The sequence below is a fragment of the Stylophora pistillata genome, chromosome 12 (genome assembly GCF_964205215.1).
Source record: "Stylophora pistillata chromosome 12, jaStyPist1.2, whole genome shotgun sequence".
NCBI classification, from domain to species: Eukaryota; Metazoa; Cnidaria; class Anthozoa; order Scleractinia; family Pocilloporidae; genus Stylophora; species Stylophora pistillata.
Genome location: NC_142530.1, coordinates 26,169,103 through 26,189,167, shown reverse-complemented (window position 1 = coordinate 26,189,167; position 20,065 = coordinate 26,169,103). Strand labels below are relative to the sequence as shown.

The 20,065-nt window shown below is 36.6% G+C and overlaps 2 protein-coding genes and 1 long non-coding RNA gene across 4 annotated transcripts; all 3 read right to left on the bottom strand.

Moving 5' to 3' along the window:
- Positions 1-566: 566 nt before the first annotated feature.
- On the bottom strand, positions 567-5,047 carry LOC148719427 (uncharacterized). Its single transcript, XR_015994225.1, has 2 exons — positions 2,205-5,047; positions 567-1,167 (listed from the first exon to the last, which is right to left on the bottom strand). It is a non-coding gene; the product is annotated as an uncharacterized LOC148719427 (long non-coding RNA).
- A 1,515-nt stretch (positions 5,048-6,562) lies between these two features.
- On the bottom strand, positions 6,563-9,074 carry LOC111336659 (large ribosomal subunit protein mL43-like). Its single transcript, XM_022942783.2, has 3 exons — positions 8,917-9,074; positions 8,735-8,841; positions 6,563-8,394 (listed from the first exon to the last, which is right to left on the bottom strand). Exons 1-3 carry the CDS (start codon positions 9,057-9,059, stop codon positions 8,183-8,185), a joined length of 462 nt encoding a protein of 153 aa, XP_022798518.2. The 5' UTR covers positions 9,060-9,074; the 3' UTR covers positions 6,563-8,182.
- Positions 9,075-9,685: 611 nt separating this feature from the next.
- LOC111336657 (hypoxanthine-guanine phosphoribosyltransferase) lies at positions 9,686-19,322 on the bottom strand. 2 transcript variants are annotated; one of them, XM_088741734.1, is made up of 11 exons: positions 19,169-19,321; positions 15,526-15,632; positions 14,052-14,185; positions 13,911-13,960; positions 13,171-13,236; positions 12,911-12,928; positions 12,463-12,545; positions 12,080-12,126; positions 11,039-11,085; positions 10,073-10,102; positions 9,686-9,978 (listed from the first exon to the last, which is right to left on the bottom strand). In XM_088741734.1, the coding sequence occupies exons 1-11, from the start codon at positions 19,223-19,225 to the stop codon at positions 9,925-9,927; spliced, it is 693 nt and encodes a 230-aa protein (XP_088597860.1). In that variant the 5' UTR covers positions 19,226-19,321; the 3' UTR covers positions 9,686-9,924. The 2 variants fall into 2 exon arrangements, with proteins under 2 accessions (XP_088597860.1, XP_088597861.1); XM_088741735.1 differs by lacking the exon at positions 13,171-13,236 and having other exon boundaries at positions 19,169-19,322.
- Positions 19,323-20,065: the final 743 nt, after the last annotated feature.

The following is a 20,065-nucleotide window of genomic DNA, read 5'->3' as shown; positions in this document are numbered from 1 at the left end:
CCAACTAACATATATACACAATGTATACTCGATAGTCCTAGACATGTGCACTACAACCTGTGTGTTTTGCCATGTAATAAAACTAAGCTCCAAGACTTTTTTTATCTTTGCAACCGGTCATATGAAAAAGATGAGAGGTCTGGGTCGAAATGATCTGGCACCCAGAGTTCTCACGGTCGCAGAATAATGCAGACAGTCAAAGGCGGAGTCTGAGTACAGTGGTAAACCATTGGTAGTAACTTTGATATCAGTAATTTCAATAGATGGGTTGATGTCTTTTCTAAAAGGGCCATAAATGGCACATTCTGATAGCACAGTTTTTGCTTCGGAATCAAATGAATAAAGGTGAGGCTGATTTCTCGTCATTCAACATAACCGTAACTCAATACAATTTTTCAGATATTATAAAGTGTAATGTTTCGTTCGCTGGTGCATGCTGGCCAGAAATAACCGCAGGGTCTACATTTATCCAGCCATGTCCCTCGCTGCTCTTTATAACTGGAGGTAGGCTGTTAAAAAAAAAAAAAAAGACTAGTCCAGCATAGGTCTTACTACGTCTACCCCGCTTTTTGATGACATAAACTATTTATTATTAAGATAACTTTTGAACAGGTTTGAGAGAGATTTTCTCATAGAGCTTGTAGGTTGTGACTTTTTTTTAAGAGATCGAAGTAATGAAAGTAATTCATCTCACGATTTCTCCAAAAGCGAAACGAAGCGAAGCAAAGAGACATCGTAGAAGCAAAAGCTACCCTCGACAGCTTGCGTCCAAGACTTAGTAGTCATGAATGTCCGATACGAATAAGCGCCTAGCTAAGAAAAAATTATTACCTGATACGAATATTTAAAGCGCGCCTAGCGCGATCAACACATTTTCTTTTCTTTATATTTACTTCAATCCCTTAAGTATATGATTATTATTATTATTATTATTATTATTATTATTATTATTATTATGCAGTTTCTCGCCTCAGCTGGACCAGCGACCTCGTTTGGCAATAAATTTTCGCCTTCCTGTGTTTACATCCGAGTCATCAATATTGTTTCCATTGGGGTTGTTGATGCCGTTGTTGTCACTGTTGTTGTCGCTATTGTTCTTTCCTTTTTTTTTTCTTTTCCCATTCCTCCTTTCTTCCTGTGTAGGTCTCATTCATCGCCGTTGTAACGCTAGTGGTCATTGGGAAAGGATGAATATTAGTGAGTGCCGCAGGTTGGAGCCAAGCCAAGTCCTCAATAACATGAAAGCGTCTTCCTGTGATCTTTAGAACATTACAGTAAACCGTCGATAAAACTAATACGGAAGAGATTAAACTGTAACCGGAGGTATTTTATTTCGGGCTTCCCAGGGTAAATCCCAGTCATTAGAGAGATTTAGCACCGGGTTTTTGTGAAACGTCAAGAGTGAACACGTGGCCTTGCCTTCCCGCGATTTTTTCACGTTTGTTGGTTGCGCTTTGCCGTTTCTACGTAAAAGTAACCTGTTTTGCGTTTGCTGTGTACGTGAGATTTCCTTCATTTTTTCTCTCACAGAGTAGAATCGAAGTTAATTACTCAAAAAAAGGGGACCAAATACTATTCCTAGTAAGTCATGCATGACGTGAGCTCACGCCAAGCTAAAGCTGCAAGGTTCAAGCTATTTTAATTGAAACATGAAAGGGCAAGCTGACGTTTGCCGTTTCACGTAATCGCCGTACTAAATCTCTCTGTTGTTTATTTACTGAAACAATGGCCGACACACTATAGAATAAGTTATTTCCGTGATGCCCACTGTCTCTGCTAAAAAAAAAAAAAGAAAAAAAGAGGCTTTTGATACGAAATTCATCGTTTTGATATGTTTTGAAAGTGAAGGAACTCAGAAATGGCCTATTGCAACCGATGCACTTAAATTTGATTTTATTGAACCATTCAAGAGGGTCCGGATTTTTTGGTTTGGAAGGGAAGGGTACAAATATAATATATTGTTCATTAACCACGTTAACCCACCATTACTTTTTGGCTCAAAGATAATCGTGATCCAGCGCTGAATGAATTCAGTGCTGTGTCTTCATTCAGATATCCACAGACAACGACTTCGTAGGAAAAAATGCTGTGTATTTAACAAACTTAATTGCGCATTGTGGTTGAATTTTTGGTTCAGGTTTTCAAGTAATAACCAGAAAAAGAGAGGTTTTGTTATAGGCCTTGTACTTATTTACTCTGTTTACCTTGTCCGGCCATCCAACACAGTGTTTCCAGTCAAAAGAAGACTCCGCAATGAAATTACATCAATTGTACCTCAGCGAAAGTCACGTGTTCGTGATATCCAGTTGGATTTCTGTATCAATCATGCTGCCATCATTGATCGTTCTAGTGGTTTGCAAGTACTAAATCATCTTAACTTAGCTCTTTGATAATTCTTATAATCTTCATCTCTCCATTCATTCATTTTTTACCCATTCGTTTATTTATCCATTCGTCCATTCGTCCAATTACCCGTTCGTGTATTCGTCCATTTGTACATTTGTCAATTCGTCCATTCGTCCATTCATAAACCCATTCGTCTGACTGTCCGTCCGTCTGTCCATTCGCACATACACTTGTACATTCATTCGTTCATTCATACCTGTGTTCATTCCTCTATTCTTCCATTTGTCCTCTCGTCTTCACTCATCCATTCATCTAATCCTTTATTCAATTATTTCTTTATTCCTTGGAAAATCTGTATGTAAAACAAACATTTGCTCATTTATATATCTATCCAGCTACTTGTTCGCAAATAACTCTTGATTTTAATTCTTATTATATTTACCAGTCTAACGTTCATTTTTTCTTCTCCTTATGTTTTTTTTTCTTCAGCAGAGATACAAACCAACAAGATCGATTCCTACTCCATAAAAATCTACTGATGGCCTTTATAATAAGAACGGTCACCTTTTTTTATCGATTATTATGCTAATTTCACGTTCATGGACTCTCTACAGGTAGGTTACAATTTTTAAAAAACCTTAGATAACTTACTTTGATCGGAGTTTATGATTTCTTTCTCACCACTACACAGGCAGGACGCGAGGACTCCTAATGATACGATTACAAATTGATTGAGTACTTGATATATATTTGAGGAAAGTAATTACAAGGAACAGAACAAAACAAACAAGTAATCCTAAAAGGTGGAAGCCAATAGCAAAAAGGTAAACAAACAACGCTTCTCGTCTCTAAGATGTAGGAGTGATTCTGTATTGACTGAGTACTCTTTGTTGCTTCTCTCATGAAGATCAAAACCATTTTCCTCTCTGACAATTGATGCAGACCGTTTGTACAGGAGTCTGGATTCTAAACCGCTACTTTGCAGGGGCGGAGGTCACTTGGATGACCAATGAGGCGATATTTCTTCTGCGCTACTTGCTCATAAGGGCTTTCGACAACGAATCGTACTTCTGGTATTATTTCTTATTTGGATGGGGTCAGTATATATAGAAAAAAACCCTTTTAATTTCATAAGAAGCTAATGGTACTAAAATACAATAGGAATTCAAGGTTCGAACATTGTCTGGTAGTGAATTCCATAGTTTAACGGCGTGATAAGTAAAAGAGCGAAGGCCATAAGAAGTGGTCTTAGCAACAGGGAGTTTCAGAATGTAGTTACCGCATAAATTATAAGTAGTATTACGAAAAGTAAACATATTCCTCATGTAGATAGGATACTTAGTTAGAAATAAACTTTTGTAAAGTAAAATTAACATATTGTGTATACGTCTGTTATATAAAGAAACACAGTTGACTTTGTCCAATAAAGTATTATACGTAGTTTCAACATCATTTAGAATGAACCTAAGACTTCATTTATTAAGGGCATCTAGTTTCTCGGTGTTTCGTACACATGCTACAGAAATGCCACACCGAGGAACACTACTGAAAGTGCGGTAAGATGAAGGCCTTCTACAATTTGACCAAAGTGGCTTTAGAGTTCAGTTTTCTAAACCTTATCATGACATTTAACTGATTATTGATCTTTTTGCATATCGAAGATACGCGTTTATCAAACTGTAGTTTGTTGTCAATGTTCATACCAAATATGTCGATTGACTCTTTCACCGTAAAGGAGAATGTATACTCCGTATCACCAAGGATCAAGGCCTGATGTTTAGTTTCGTTGACAATCATACCATTGTCATTGTACCATTGATTTGCTTTTTCAACTTCCTTACATATGCATTCTTCAAGTGCAATCAGATCTTTGTCTGAGTAATAAATTTGATGGTTGTCAGTGTACGCATTTAGCTTAGCTCTCTTTATATGATAGAAGAGATCGTTAACAAATATATTAAAAGGAATCGGGCCTAAGACACTACCCTGAGGCACCCAATGCTTAACACTGTTCCATGATGAGAACGCAAATCAACCTCGACTGACTTCCACACGTATTTCTGTGGCAAATGTTATCTGAATTGAATAAAGGCTGATAGTTTCGAAAGAAACTGTTTGGGGCTGCGTCGGTGGGAGTAACGAAATAATTTGGATATATCAACAGAGTTGAAGTGGTAAATTGGCCACCGTAACGATTACAAAAGCTGAAGTTTCGAGCGTTAGCCCTTCGAAACGTTATCTGAATTGGGCGAGAGTTGTTGAAAAAATTTGGGAGACTCGGTGCGCTGAACTCCGGGACGAGAGGTCAAGGTTAAAGCCCTGGCTAGGTCACTGTGTTGTTCTTTTCGGTAAAATATAGAAACTCTCTCCATCTAGGGCTATAAACAGCTGCCGGGGAACTGTTAAGAAAACCTGTTGGGGAAACTTGTTATGGACTGACATCCCCCTGAATGCATGACTCGGCAGACTCTAGCATAGAAGAATTTCAAGGATCGGCAGTCCACTGAGAGAGAGTGGTTTGAGGAAGAGATCCATTCGGATCCGCCATTGCCACTACTGCCCAAACTGACATCCTTTAAAAACAGCAGAGTTCTGTCTGCAAAGAGGACAAGTTGCCCTGCACTCACCGCCTCGCATTCTGAACTGAAACAAACCCTGCCACGAAATATGCGCGAGGCATTCAGAGGCTATGGTGTTTGTCAAGACAACAAGCAGGTGAAGAAGCCGCAGCGATCCATAAGATTTGAGAGCTTGCATTGCGGTTCAGGTTCTCAAGTGCTCCCTGTTTTAACAGGTAGTTGTGCATGGGCTGAGGGTAAACAGAAGATAAGGAAAAAACAATCTTGAAAATAAAGACACTTGGACAAAGATGATTCGAGCTTTTTCGATTTCAATTGTTTTCCTTTTTTTCACGAGATAATTTTCAAGTCATTTTCATGTCTTAAAACTATGTTTAAAGATGAAAACTATTTCTAGTAATTCAAGCCCTTCTCTCTCTGAGGCCCGCCCTTTCTTCTCCTACCCCTCATTTCCACAAATACACGTAGTAACCAAAATGGCAGATTTAACGAAATTTCTTCAAAATCGTCAAATCTACCAAGCTGATTTCGCTTTGACGAATTTGACTAAAATTTCCAATAATCGTCAAATCCATGAACATTCCCACGGTCTGACGAAAATTCGCCAAAATCGTTAAATCCATGAACATTCCCTCGGTTTGACGAGATTTCGTCAAATCTCCCATTTTCAGTAACTGTGTGCATTTCTGAACATAAGTTCCCTTAAAAGGAACTTTTAAGAAGTGGTTTAGGCTTTCTAGTCTTGCAGTAAAAAATTAGTTGAATTTGTTGTATTGCAATACAATACAATACAATGCAATGTTCTTTATTTCGAGAGGGTAGATACATGATTAACCCAGTAAAGAGTTTTCTAACACATGGCCCTCTAATAAACCCACCCAACCCACCCCAGGGGAGGACATCCATCACACAGTAATCTCGTGTGTGGGAAATTAATGCCTCCTACCCCAACCCTGCAGGAGACGGGACCTCCATTTATTCGTCCCTATCCGAGAAGACTAGAATATCTAACCATTTCTTGATGTTATAGAAAGGCAGCAAATTCTTCTCAATTATTTTAAGACCCTGAGTGTTGGTCCGGCCGGGACTCGAGCCTTCGACCTCCCGCACAACAGTCCAGCGCTCTATCCATTGAGCTAACCAGGAGGTATTGGAACGCCTGTAGGTGTTTCTATTTTGAATTTCCTAGGTTTTTAACCAAAGAAATGCTCACTTATCATAAGTCGAGGTGATAAATAGAAGGAGAACAAAAGCCCCTTCCTCTCAAACCCCAGGGCTCTAATACGCGCTAAGGGACTAAGGCAACTTCAAGGAGTGCTTTAGGTAAATTAGCCGCCAGTCATTTCTTGTGTGTTCATGAAAAATGTCCTCAATGTAACTTTTAAGTCTGAGGGAACCTCTGGGCAATCAAAATCCTAATCTTTTTTGCGAATGTATTTAAATGTTCAGTTACAAGACAATCCGCTCAACTCATCAAATGGAAAAGACAAAAATTGTGATCTAATAGTAGATCACAACAAGAAAAATTAAAATTATCAACAAAAATAACTGTGAAAGTATTTTAAACTTTGCTTGGAAATCCCATTTCTAAACTCCTCTCCAAGCAAATAAATACAAGTTTTATTTGTACACTCTAGTTGGTTTTTGTTCAAAATTTTATTGTAACTTTGTTAATAAGCTTCATGTAGGGAATACAATTGATGGTATAATTTCCTATTCATTCCTTCATAATTAATTGTATCTCTAGCAAATTAGAGACTTCGACAGCAGTTTCATATAACTTGAACTGAATGGATTGATTGTTTCTCTTAAAGATGTGTCTTATTGTGCCCTTTCATTGCCCAGAGATAGCAACGAATACTTTACCATAATTAGCCATTATGTTGCAATCTTATTGGCCAATTTTCCATTGTCAGTAAGAGTACAAACCTACTAAACCACCGCTGATTTGTTAAATCCTTACACAAGCAATGATACTACATAGGTGACGAGACAAACGAAAAAAATTTCAACTAAAGTGTTGAGAACATTTCACATTATTTACAATGTTTCAAACGTCAATTGTTCTCCTTCTCTTCCCCTCCCCCCTCCCCCCCCCTGGGTACACCTTTTGTGTTTATAAGGCATGGTTTAGTTGATTTCACAATATGAGCCAATCACATTAAAACTTTAAACTCAACATTGGAAATCTAGGTAAACACTTTCAAGTACTCTTATTTTTGTTTTGCTGGGTCAGTTTTAGTTTTTTGAGCTTTCTTTCATCTGGAATTTGTTAATTGCTTATTAGGAATTTAAGAAGTCTGAAAATCTCTACCTATGCCAAATGCTGTGGTTAATGTGAAAAGATCATTACATCTTCTATTACAGAGTTGGATGCTAGCCTCTCTTTTAAGAGAAAATATTTTTTATACACAGCTTATACCTTAACTTAAAATCAACCTCCTTTCTCCTTATAAGAAATGTATGATTCAAGGTAAAGAGAAATGTTCATGAGAATTTAGAGTGATGAAGGGCTAAAGAAACATTTGCAACCCTCTACAGTGGTCAATTGATATTATCAACTGAGTTGATAAAATCACCTTCTCTAACAAGAATTATCTTACGTATATGTGCACGATCCTTCACAGTAAAGCACTATTTGAGCATTAGTGAAAATCAGACCTGAAAAAAATTTCAGGCCTGTACGGGATTCGAACCACTGACCTCTGCGATACTAGTGCAGCGCTCTACCAATTGAGCTAACAAGCCAACTGGGAGCAGGCCATCAAATTAATTCGATATAAACTCGTAGATGATAAATCAAACAACAACAAACATATGAAACATATGTAAGAACTGAAATGTATATGTGCACGATCCTTCGCAGTAAAGCACTATTTGAGCAATAGTGAAAATCAGACCTGAAAAAATTTCAGGCCTGTAGGGGATTCGAACCAGAATTATCTTATTATACCCTGCAATGATCCCACACTAAGTTATTTTTATTTAAAGATACCAGTACTAACCGCTTTCTCTCTCTCTCTCTCTCTTGAAGTTTTACTGTATAAGTAGCAGATGCTTCCTATGAAGCTAACAAACATATTCTGGTATTGCAGATCAGACAGCAGTGTATTTAAATATCTGCAAGCCACGTCTACCTTGTCAACCTTGTTCCTTCTCAGAGTCGTGTAATCCTAACATGAAATGGCAAGCAACACATGAAGTTTCCCCAACATGTGTGACCCGATCCTTGTAGCACAGCCACCAAAGCCTGAGTTTTACTTCGTTTTCCCTGTAACATGTTTCCGCAGGGAAGGTGGTTTATGCAAGAAAGGATTCCAGGTTCCTTGTATGGATGGATTCTCAGTATGCCAGTACTTTCGTATCTTCTCCACTTTCTCTCCTGATTCATTTCTAAGCCTCGTGACGAATTCTGTTATCTTTTCCGGAGTCATATTCTTCACTTCAACTTCTTTGCTATTGCCTCCAACTGAAGGGAAAAAGGAATTCATATCGTGAAAAAAAAAACCTGTATGCTTGCCATTTCAATTAGGTCCAGTGTAACATGCAATTTCAGCTAATTCGAAATTACTGCAATTGCCCTATTACTTCGCAATATGTACTCCACCCAATCACATTTATGGGCCTGAAAAAAATTGATGGAAATCGATGATCGGAAAATAGACCGAAGGCAATCGCCTATGACATCAACTGACGTCGGCCATTTGATGACCAAATTGGTCATCGATTACAACACAAAAGTAGTCGCGAAAATCATCGATTGACTATCGATTGGCGTTAGCTGCCCATTATCGCTACATATAACTTACTAAAGTGTCCAGTGATTGTCGGATGTTTCCCACTCCGCTCCATGACATAGATAGCAATTCCAGGATTGTCTTTTGCAAACTGCACGATGTTTTTATCAATGTACTCCCTGAAGAAAAGCACGTACCCAACAATTACCATCAAGAGCGCTTCTAAATCACGAAATGTTCGCTTCTTTCATTACCTTATTCCTCTACTGCTTCCACCCTGGTTACAGTAATTAAACGTGAGCCGTTGTAACGGCCGGACATAACGGCCGAACACTCGGTTCGCAATGTTAATCTGCGCCATCTTGAAATTTGTTCCTTTCGAGTGCATGTATGTCATGTAAGAACTAATGGGCAGTCACACTATAGGCGCCTTTTGTGCAACCGTTCTCAAGACTCATGGGCGTTGCGTGACATTTCAAAGAAGGCCTTCGAAGGAATCACTTTCGGATTGGCTTTGTTGTTGCTATACAGGTCTGAAAGCCATATTTTGAGATCTACATCTAAGGAATGACAGGGGAGTACAATCTGTTTAGTTTTCCTAGTATTCTTAGTGTTTGAGCTTCAAAACTATTCAATTTTTTATCTTCAATATAGACAGAGTAAATAAAATCAGCTTTACGGGCCACGTTTTCTACAAGAATTTTCAAGGAACAGGTTTCAGGTTCTAGCCGCCCCAGATACTCACAATGGAAGCACCAGGATAGACTGTCACTGGGAGAGGTCCCAAATTCTGATCTCCCTGTGTTTTCAATATTTATAGTCGAGCGTACCCTTCTGGGCCTAATAAGGGAGAACTTATGGGGATATTTATTATTGTGAGAAGAGGGTAAAAAATTGATTTTGCAACTAACTGACCATCTAAAAAAAGAAACAAAAAAGGGAAAAAATAACAAAACAAAAAAAAAAGAAATGACAGTGACAAAAAAAAAAAAAAAAACTACCAAAAAAGAGTGAGAATGAGAGTTCTTGTGAGGTTTTGCTACATTTTATTAAAAGTTCTCTATAGACTTTGGTTTTACAATAGATTGCGATGTTTCTGCGAGAAATATGATGGGTGCTGATTCACTAGAAAATCATTTTGTATTTGACCAGATTATGAAGTCCAAGGATGTGAGTGTTTTATCATGGTTGGGTTTTCAGTGGAAAGGTCTTCTGGATTGAATGAACCATTATGGGCAGTCTGTAGATAACAGCTGCTTTCCCTAGGATCCAGTGGCATACTTTTGTTTTCCATTCTCACTGATAACACATATATGCTGTTAAAAAGAAAACTCAACATGTAATCTGATGTAACCTAAGAGTGTCTTACAAAAAAAAATGATGAATCTCAAAGAGAAGTTTGCAACTTACATTGAGATCCCTGAAATATTCATTGTAATCCTACAGGATAAATACAATGTTATTAGAGAGTGTTTCTAATTAAACAAAGGTGTGATAGGTGTGTAAGTATATGCCCATGTAGGTATTGTGAACAATCTAAGACTGAGAACTCAATCAATAGGTCAGGAATTATCATAAAAAATATATAGCATTGTAGAGAGTTCAATCTAGGGCAGTTTTGCCAATTGAGTAATGATATTTCCATAGGGTCGTAGTAGTAGCAAGTATGATAAATATTGTAAGAAATAGACAACTTTTTTGGGAGACATGTCTTGGCATGCTTATGCCATCTTTAATCAATGAGTAACAGAACATGAGTAATTATATAACAGATAAGTAGATGAATAAAATATTTACAGTTTGACGTAATACAAAAGCAGGTACTAATTACAATGTGACACTGAACATCAAAGGTGTGAACTAAAACGCTAGAAAAGTGTTATAATGTTGTAATTGTTTGTTAAGTTCAGATTTGATCTTATTTATATAAAAAGCTTCTTTGAGTTTTAAACAATTGAGTTGTTAGCAGAATCCAGAATACTAAAGCAAGAAAGGGAGTATTTGTTCTTACAAGAAGGAGATGTGTTGAAATGCTTAAAAATATGCAAGTTTTAATCGCTTTCTGTGTGCTCCTTTATCCTAGTAGAGCAATGAGTAATGATACCTGATAAAGCTTTGAAACTAAGCTGTTTTCAAAGAACATAACTGACTCCTGAGGGAAGACACCCTCAATAGAATACATCAATACAAGGCAGAAGGCACAGGTAAAGTCACCTTGCGAACTACATGTAGAAGACCCATCCTACAAATGCAGATCTGGCCTGAAGTACCTGTTATTGCTGCCTAAAATCACTTAGAAAAATTGTCTTAAAAACAATTGGCTTGAATTTCAGTCTTCCAAATCCTTAACTTGACTGATTTGAATTAGTAACTTACCAGAGCATACCCAACCACAAATTTATCAGGAATCTCAAAGCCAATATCTGAAAAATAAACACAACTTTAAAATGTGTCACTTTTGATTGACAAAGTGTTCATCTCCTACATTGTAGTAAATTGAGGTACTACTGGCTCAAGGAGATCAATTCAGATTTTATGTATGCAAGGTAAATCTATTTTATTATATACTTTAGATACTGATGAAATACCAGGATTTCTCCTTATACTAAAAAATCATATCTTCACCGCACGCAGTGAAGATACTATTTTTATCTTTCATGTGTGAGGATATTGGTGTGGCCATGGTTACCAACATAATGAACCAATTGCTGTTTCGAAAATAAATAAAAAAAGTTGTCTTTTATGTGGAAATTTCATCAGTATCTATATAATAAACAGAACATTACATGGCCGCTTGGGGATACGAATTTTATCTTCTTGTGCTGAAAGTATCTCTCACTCGTTCACTGCGCTCACTCGTGAGAGATACTTTCAGCACTCAAAGATAAAATTCATATCCCCGTGTGGCCATGTAATATCCTCTATATATAAAGTAAGAAATTAACAATTGATTCAATTGCCAGCAGGCATTTACTGATATTTGAAACATGCAGTAAGTAACGAGAGCATATTAAAAGTTGCAAAACAGCAGCGCCAGGCATTCATCACAATATGAAGCATGTACTAAGTTTGAAGAGCTTGCATAAGACGAAGAAGAGAAGCTCAAGGTGCACTAGAGATCCACCCTACTTTTTTCAGGGTGCTCTCCAAATTTCCACAGTACTAATCATTTCTAAATGAACCTATAGCTGATACTAGACCAATATCAAAGAAAAACACTTTTAACACATGTTAAAATGGTGTACATTGGGAATTTAAAGAATTCTTCTGATATTGAATAGAATAGGTAAAAAAAATTTGCAGATTTCCTTTCTGCTTCCCATACATGATAAACTTTATTGCCTTTTGAAAATACAAAATATGAGAATATATACCAATAAAAAAAATACACTTTCATGTCTTGTGGGAATTACTTACATTCTGGACGATATCCATTACTCTTTGGTGTTCTCTTCACCAACAAACTAATGATTAAAAAATCAAGTGATAAATACAAAAAATGACACAAAGATACCCTCAACACTTCTGCATCCTGCAGATCTTATTTAAAACATAATTAAAAATCACAACCCTTCAGTTTTACTGTGACAATAATTAGCACACTCTCATCGGCAAGTACATCATTCCATAAACTTTCACCTCTTAGATGACTAAACATTTGCCATCCTGATAATACAATAACCTGACACCTCCACTAAGGCACCCCTGACTCTCCTTCTTGCCTCTGCATCCTCTCCCCTCCCCTCCCCAAAAGGGAAAAAGTCAACTATTTTGGGTGAAGAAGTAGATTAATGTTATACCTTGCCACTTTGACAGATGCTGGTTCGAACTTCTGAAGAGTAGTAAGTAGTTTCTGCATAGTTGCACCTGTATCTATGATATCCTGTAAAAAAATTTGAAAGAAAGTGATTTCTTTGTCATGTGATTGTGACAAGATGGAAAAAACATTGTTTGTAGGTACTTACAAGTTGCCTACAAATGTTATGGTCAAGATCTCTTTTAGTAATACTTATCTACCTGGGGCAAAAACTGGCAAGTGGCAATGGGATTAAGAGTTGAAGAGTAACAAGGTACATAATTATTCTACTCTTGTAATGAATGTAGTTCATTTTAAACTCATTCTTAACATAATGCACAACAAGAGGTAACCTCTGACTGGATAAGTAAGTCACTCTATGAAGTAAACATGAAAAAGTTCGTGTTCTTGATAGAAAAGTCACTTTAAATCATTTTCTGCTGTAAACCTACCTCAACAACTAGAACATGCTGGAAGGAAAGAATATAAAATTATCAGTGCTAATCCTCACAAGAAATTGTATAATTTAAGTATCAGTCGTCACACTTCATATGACTAAAATATTACTTAACACAGGTAGATTAACTAACCATACATTCTTGTACATTAAAAACTATATATCAAGTAAAACTTGGTTTCAATGACTCAACAAATTACTGGGCAGCAGCAACAGCAGTAGCAATTCACAACACCATGAGCTCAAGGAATTTACCTTTCCCTTCAATGCAGACAAATCATCACTTCCTATGACTTTAACCTCCCCTGAGGAATGGTCATCCTATACAAACATTGAATCTGATCATGCATGTGCTAAAAATTAACGTCAAAGTTTCATCAGGATTTCCTGACAGTTTTCTGGTGTTGATTTACACTACAAAAAGATGGCAAACCCAGTAGTAGATGTACATTAGCTTTCCTCAAAACACAATACCTCTCTGGTCATGCTTGGATGCAAGCCTTTGCATGAAGAGTCTCCCTGCCCCCCCCCCCCTATTTAAAAAACAAACATATTGGTAACAAAAATTTTTTTTACTGAGTTCCTACTACAGCATGCAACTACCTTTTACACCCAACTACCGTGTACCTCCTTATAATTAGAGAGATCACATTTACAGAGAAAAAAGACAAGTAAAACAATTTCACCAAGACAGTTACAGGATGCAGAACCTCGTAAGAGCTTTCACACTGATTCTCTCTTTTCTGTTTTACAGTTTTTCACAACATAACTGTTTTCAAAGTGCCCTTTATATTTCAATATAAACTCTGCTGTCTCACTGGAAGACACTGGGTAAAGAAAGAATTCTTGAGTCCATTTATTTCTTGCTATGCAATAGTGAAGTTATATAGCATCGAACGGGGAAATTCAAATCATGGTCCTTCCATTAGCAATTTAAACTATGCATGACTCTAGCTGCTTTTAATTAAACTTATCATAGCATTTTGGCCAATTACCTCATAGCTTTTTAATCGGATGAAGTCAACTGACATCTGGATTGATCGATCTGTTTATAATGACGCAAAAAAAATAAGCTATCATTAAAAAACTTTGTATAAAATAGTTGCTGACAACATTTTGATTGACCTTAAACTTACCCATATTAGCATTTATGGTCCTGATACAATTCATAAGATCACCAAAAAACTGATATCCTCCTTTCAGAACACACAATCCTATGAGAGGACCTTTGTCAACATCACGGCAGATATTTCTGGCCAATCTTTCAATTCTAATAGTTGATTAAAAACGCAACATAATTAGAGCTGCAATCTCATTGTAAAATAAAAATATTATTTTGTACCTTTTCAAAATCAAATGATCATGTAGTTATTTTATCGAGGGAAAGTGACTTGTTTGGTACATAAAGACCCAATTATTTTTAACATTGATTAACAGCATACAAAAGTTTTCATTAAAACTACTTGTTAAGGATACTGTAATTCTAGTAATTTTTACAACCAAAGTAATTATGTTCAGTTTTAGAAAAAGGGCATGTCATGGCCTGCAATATGAACACTGTTTAAAGTTAATTCATTCTTACCAAAAACGTTTCTTGCATGGCCACGTATTTCCCTTTTATGTGATGGTAAGTTTTTTCCATGCTATCTAAGTTTCCGAAATTAGCCCTTACTGACTGTTAAAGGTCCACACTGTAAGTTACAGCTACCAAGTTTTTTTGCATTTGGATATGTGGCCCAAGCTTAAAGGGGACTGCCAAAAAGTCTGAGCAAAAATAAAATTGTTTAACTTGCAGTACAGACTAAAAAAAACAAGTGAATAAAGGCTGATCTTTCAAACCGGCAGTCTAAATCCCACAGGGATCAATGAACACTTTTAATTCCACTAATTTATTCGTGTTTTTCTCGTTGCCATGATCCCACCAATAATGTAGCTCCATTTTCTGCCTTTAAAGGCACACACAACCCACAATTCCTCTAATCGCTCCAACGAAGGGCTAACGCTCGAAACGTCAGCTTTTGTAATCGTTACGGTGGCCAATTTACCATTTCAACTTTGTTGATATATCTAAAAAAAAACAAGGTCGGTATAAGATATTTATTATCTATGGGTTCAAATAATAGTGGGAAATTTAAATTTCAATAAACTTATAAATTCAGTAGGCAATACATTTATATACGGCCTGTTAAACTGACCAATCATACAAAACATATTTAATGAGAGATATAAAAAGGTAAAAGATCATTAAAACTAGAATCCGTAGAGTTGACCTGGTCAGCCTAGTGGAAGACAGTGGCAATTGCTGCAATCTTTGCAGCACGTGACTTTTTTTTTTTTTTTTTTATGGTACAAGTATTTTTATGTTATCTGAACACTGTTGATATTTCTAAATATTTTAAAATTTTAATGCAAAGTTTATCGGCTGTATTGTTACTTATTATGATACTGTACATAGTTTTTTTTATTAATTTAGTAAAAGTAGGTGTCCCCAATTAGCTCTATGAGCTAAATACATTGACACGGTAATAAAGATTTTATTATTATTATTATTATTATTAATCAGCATAAACGACAGTCCCCTTTACCAATTATCTATTGCTGGTCTCTTACCTGTCATGAATTAATCCTTTTGGTATCAAAATAGATTCTACATCATTCTCATAGTGTTTTGGTAAACAAAACATATCCAGGGAATAACCTTCATAGTTGTCAGGAATCTGTAAAAATAAGTGCAGGTCTGTCACTTTTTAAGCCAGACTGAGTGTCACCCTCATTCTAAATTAATGCCAAACACTTCTCCAGTTCACAAATTCAATTTTAAGTACTTTGTCTATGAGTTTAGCACACAAAGAATGTTTTTAATTTGTGGGTAGAAGTCCGAGTATTTCTGGCATACTGCTGGAAACACATTTATTGGATTGCTCACAGTTTACTAAATTTCCTTCCCTAAACAGAAGGCAGTAAAGTCAAATAAATCCTGTAGGAAAATTCATTACTTGAGCTTGAAGAGAGAATTCAGCATTAAATTGCACATGAAAACCAATATTAATATCGCATGAATCCCGAAGCGAAGAGTGCAATATCAGTTTTCAAGTGTAATGTATAATGGTAATTGAACTGAGTGGAGTGCAATTTGGGCTGAAATCATACACGTGATTTCAAAATCGAGCGAGTACACAGCACAAGTTCGATTTGAAAACACAAGTATGATTTCAGACCAAAATTGCACAACACGAGGTTCAATTACCACTTTATTACATCCATTTTCAAATCGCCCAAATACAGGACTTGGTAAATTCAAATATTTTACTGATGCAGTACTGAGCCGGTTTTTAAATAAAAGTGGAACTGGAAATGCTTTTACATCTTATTTTGTATGTAAAACAGAAAGACTTGACATCATGTGTCAAAACTCCCTCAAGCGTAAAATGATGCGATTTAGAGCAAAAAATGGTGCGATTCGTGAATAAATTGCACCAATTAGAGCCAATCAGATTACAGGGACTGCCAGTGATTTCAAAATGGATGTAATAAAACGTTGAATTCACAAGTCAAGTAATGAACTTTCCTTGAATATTGCATAATTGAATAAGAGTGAGAAAAAAAGAACAGCACCACTTAATATACTTGTTATGTATACCTAGATGCAAAATGATATCACTTAGCCTCATTTTCAACTTGCAATTCCACACTATTTAATGCCTTGCTTCATTAACCAATCAGAATGTGAGATTTTATTCAGTGATGTGATTCTACAATAAAGTTCACGGTCTGAAAACTCGTCAGGTTTCCACTAGGCTCATCCATTCTTTACTTATTTAGTTGTAATTATTCATCGATTTCTTCAGCCCTCCTTTTTTGCATATTATTGCAGAATTAATGAACATAGTTGACTGTGATCTGCTCAGAAATCAGCATAAATGTAAGCAAGAACTTTCAGTTCACATGTTTGACAGGAGCTTCCTCGAGGAAGAAAACTGAATGAAATCTTGAATCCGTGAAGGCAATCTCTAAAACAAGGAATGGGGAATGAGGGAATGAGGGAATGAGGAATGGGGAATGGGGAATGGGAAATCTTTAAAATGGGGAGTCTTTAAAAGCGGGAATCTTTAGTTTTAAGCAGGAATCTTTAAGATGGCTAATATTTAATGCAGGAATCTTTAAAAGTGGGAATCTTGAAAACGGGAATCTTGAAAACGGGGAATCTTTAAAAGTGGGAATCTTTAAAATGAGGAATCTTTAAAATGGGAATCTTTAAAAGCGGGAATCTTTAAAACAGGGAATCTTTAAAAGCGGGAATCGATACAAGCAGGAATCTTATATATGAGGAATCTTTAAACGCGAGAATTTTTAAAATGAGGAATCTTTAGATGCATGAAATGAAATCAGCCAAATGAATGTGTGGTCTGTGGAAAAGCTGATTGTTTTTTCAATTTCAAGCAAGTGAACCCATCAAAATTCATGACTGTTGACACAAGTAAAACTATGCTCTAATGGAAGGGCACTCAGCACATGTTTTCAACATGACCAAATTACTTAAGTAATTCTAGCATCAGAACCTTTATTTTGATCAACAAGTTTCGTAATCTAATAACAAAGCGTAGTGAACGGCTCAATTTTTCAGTGTTTGTTAAAGCGTAAAATATTCAACTTTGTCTAGACAAACTGTTGTGCTTCTTCATTTACAGTCAGGGGAAATCCGTAATGTCAAGCACCGACTTTAATTTGAATGCGTGAGAAGGTAATACAAATGACACTGAACAGAATCTCACAGAAAATAAATCTCGATTTAAGGTAGAATGTACATGCAGAAACATAAACACCGTAATGTGACGGTGTGTACACAAACTGGCACGTTTCATGCTTGAACAAATATATAGAAAGCTGAATACTGTAAACAAGAATACTCCTCATAGCACGCTTCAAATTTCGAAACTTTATACTCATCTACGTCTCCAAAAAGCTTTTAAAACATTTCTTAGCTGCTTTATTGTCTGACATGAAATGTTCACCATAACAGGACAGCGACTTTTACTTCAGTTGGACGATCAATAAGCAAAATATTTTCTATAAACATTCTAGTTCTTTGTTGAAAAATTGCCAGCAAGTGTGTTAAAAGTTCAGGCTGCCGCTGGCAGCCAGCTGTTATTTGAACCCTGAGGATAATACTGAAAATCGATGTCGATAAGAGTATTCAATCATTATTGCTTATAGGGCTGATGGCTGACTTACCATTCAGGCTAATAAAAATAAAGTTACAATCAAGTGCCACTTGATATTCGTTTTGAAAGACTCCCGCTTTTAAAGATTCCTTGTTTTAAAGATTCCTGCTTTTAAAGATTCCCTGTTTTAAAGATTCCCGATTTTAAAGATTCCCCATTTTAAAGATTCCCGCATTTAAAGATTCGCCATTTTAAAGATTCCTGCTTTTAAAGATTCCCGCCATTAAAGATTCCCCATTATAGAGGTTCCCGCTTTTAAAGATTCCCGCTCTAAAGATTCCTCGTTTTAAAGATTCCCGCTTTTAAAGATTCCTCATTTTAAAGATTCCCTCATTTTAAAGATTCCCCCATTTTAAAGATTCCCCATTCTAAAAATTACCACTTTTAAAGATTCCCCCATTTTGAGGGCAGTTAAACTAGTGCTCCCGCAGTCCCGCGCTCCCGATGTCAAAGATGATTAAAAGAGAGGTTAGTTTTAAACTAGTGCTCCCGCAGTCCCACGCTACCGATGTCAAAGATTGGACAGTTTAACTAGTGCTCTCGCAAACCCGCACTTCCGATGTTGGTTCGATCTTAGAACGAACATTATAAATTTGAATTTGTCAACTCACTCGCCAATGAAGTCGAAGAAGTCGCCGTGATATCCAGTTTATATTACGCTTGAAGAACGAGGAATTAAGATATGACTTTAATTGCAATTTGAATTTCGGTTTACTGAAGAACGAAGAATGTATATTTGAATGTGTGGGTTTTGTTTAATTTGGCGACTTCGGGACTGCGAGAGCAGCTATTTAAAGCAGCATATTAAGTGGCCAGGTATTCTGAAGTTTTGCCCAAAGCAGAAAATTTGCCTATATTTAAAAAAAAATACGCATTTGTGACCGAACACGATGTTAATGAGCTACGGAGCAATGTGCTGGAGGACAGCCAGCCGTCCAATTGGTTAGTAAATCACGATTCCTATTCTCTGAATACTTCATAAGCCTCTGGAGCATGTAAAGGCTGAATAAATGGTTTATTTCACCACCTACCTTGATGCAATCTTCTGCAGCCATTCCGATTGAACGAGGGCATGTAAGAACACGCATTGGCTTGGCAACCACCCGGAAAGCTTTGTTTGTTTAATACAAAACATCTTCACATGAATTTGACTTGTTAAAAAACAGAATCAGATATTTTGGTTGCAAAATGCAGTTTCAAGTAAATCGAAAAAGCTGCCATCGAAATGGAAAGTTACAACGAGAAGTCTTTTGTCAATTAACTTTGCTAGTCTAATCTTCGTTACTAGTGTTGCGTGACACGTACTTGATGTAGCGATCTGCACCGAAGCTATCGTTGAAACTGCGAACAATGTCCAATAACGATGAATGATTTCAAATGACAGTAGCACTAAATCCGTAGAGAGTTAGTCACCTTTGTATACTGTTTCATTGAGTGTTTCAATTTTTTTGGGTTAATTTTTGCGTGAAAGTTTTTCCATCTCTTGCAGCTTACAAAGATTGATCCATTTGTGCATTTCTTTTGTTTGACCGCTGTGTTCAATGAGGCTATTTGGAAAAAGTTAACTAAGTTAATGATCGTGCTCCATCGCCCACATACCCACCTCAAAAAGAACGAATAATTGCACGTTTTCAGAAATCGATCGCGTGCCTCGCTTGGGGACGATGTATCTGAGGTGTACCTGATTTCAACGTGTGTGGACAACTTCTCTCCAACATAGCAAACAAAGCAACGGAGAATGAAACATAACACAATATGGTCAATATGGAAAGAGGAAGCTGTTATTTTTAAGATTTTATTGTATTAGTTTTAGAGCCGATCAATTTGCCATGAAAAGGGACTACCTCAGATTGGCGGGTAAACTGAATTATCCCGGGAAGACGCGTTGCGCGATGCCATTGGTCAGAAGCCCTCCAACCTGTCCATCT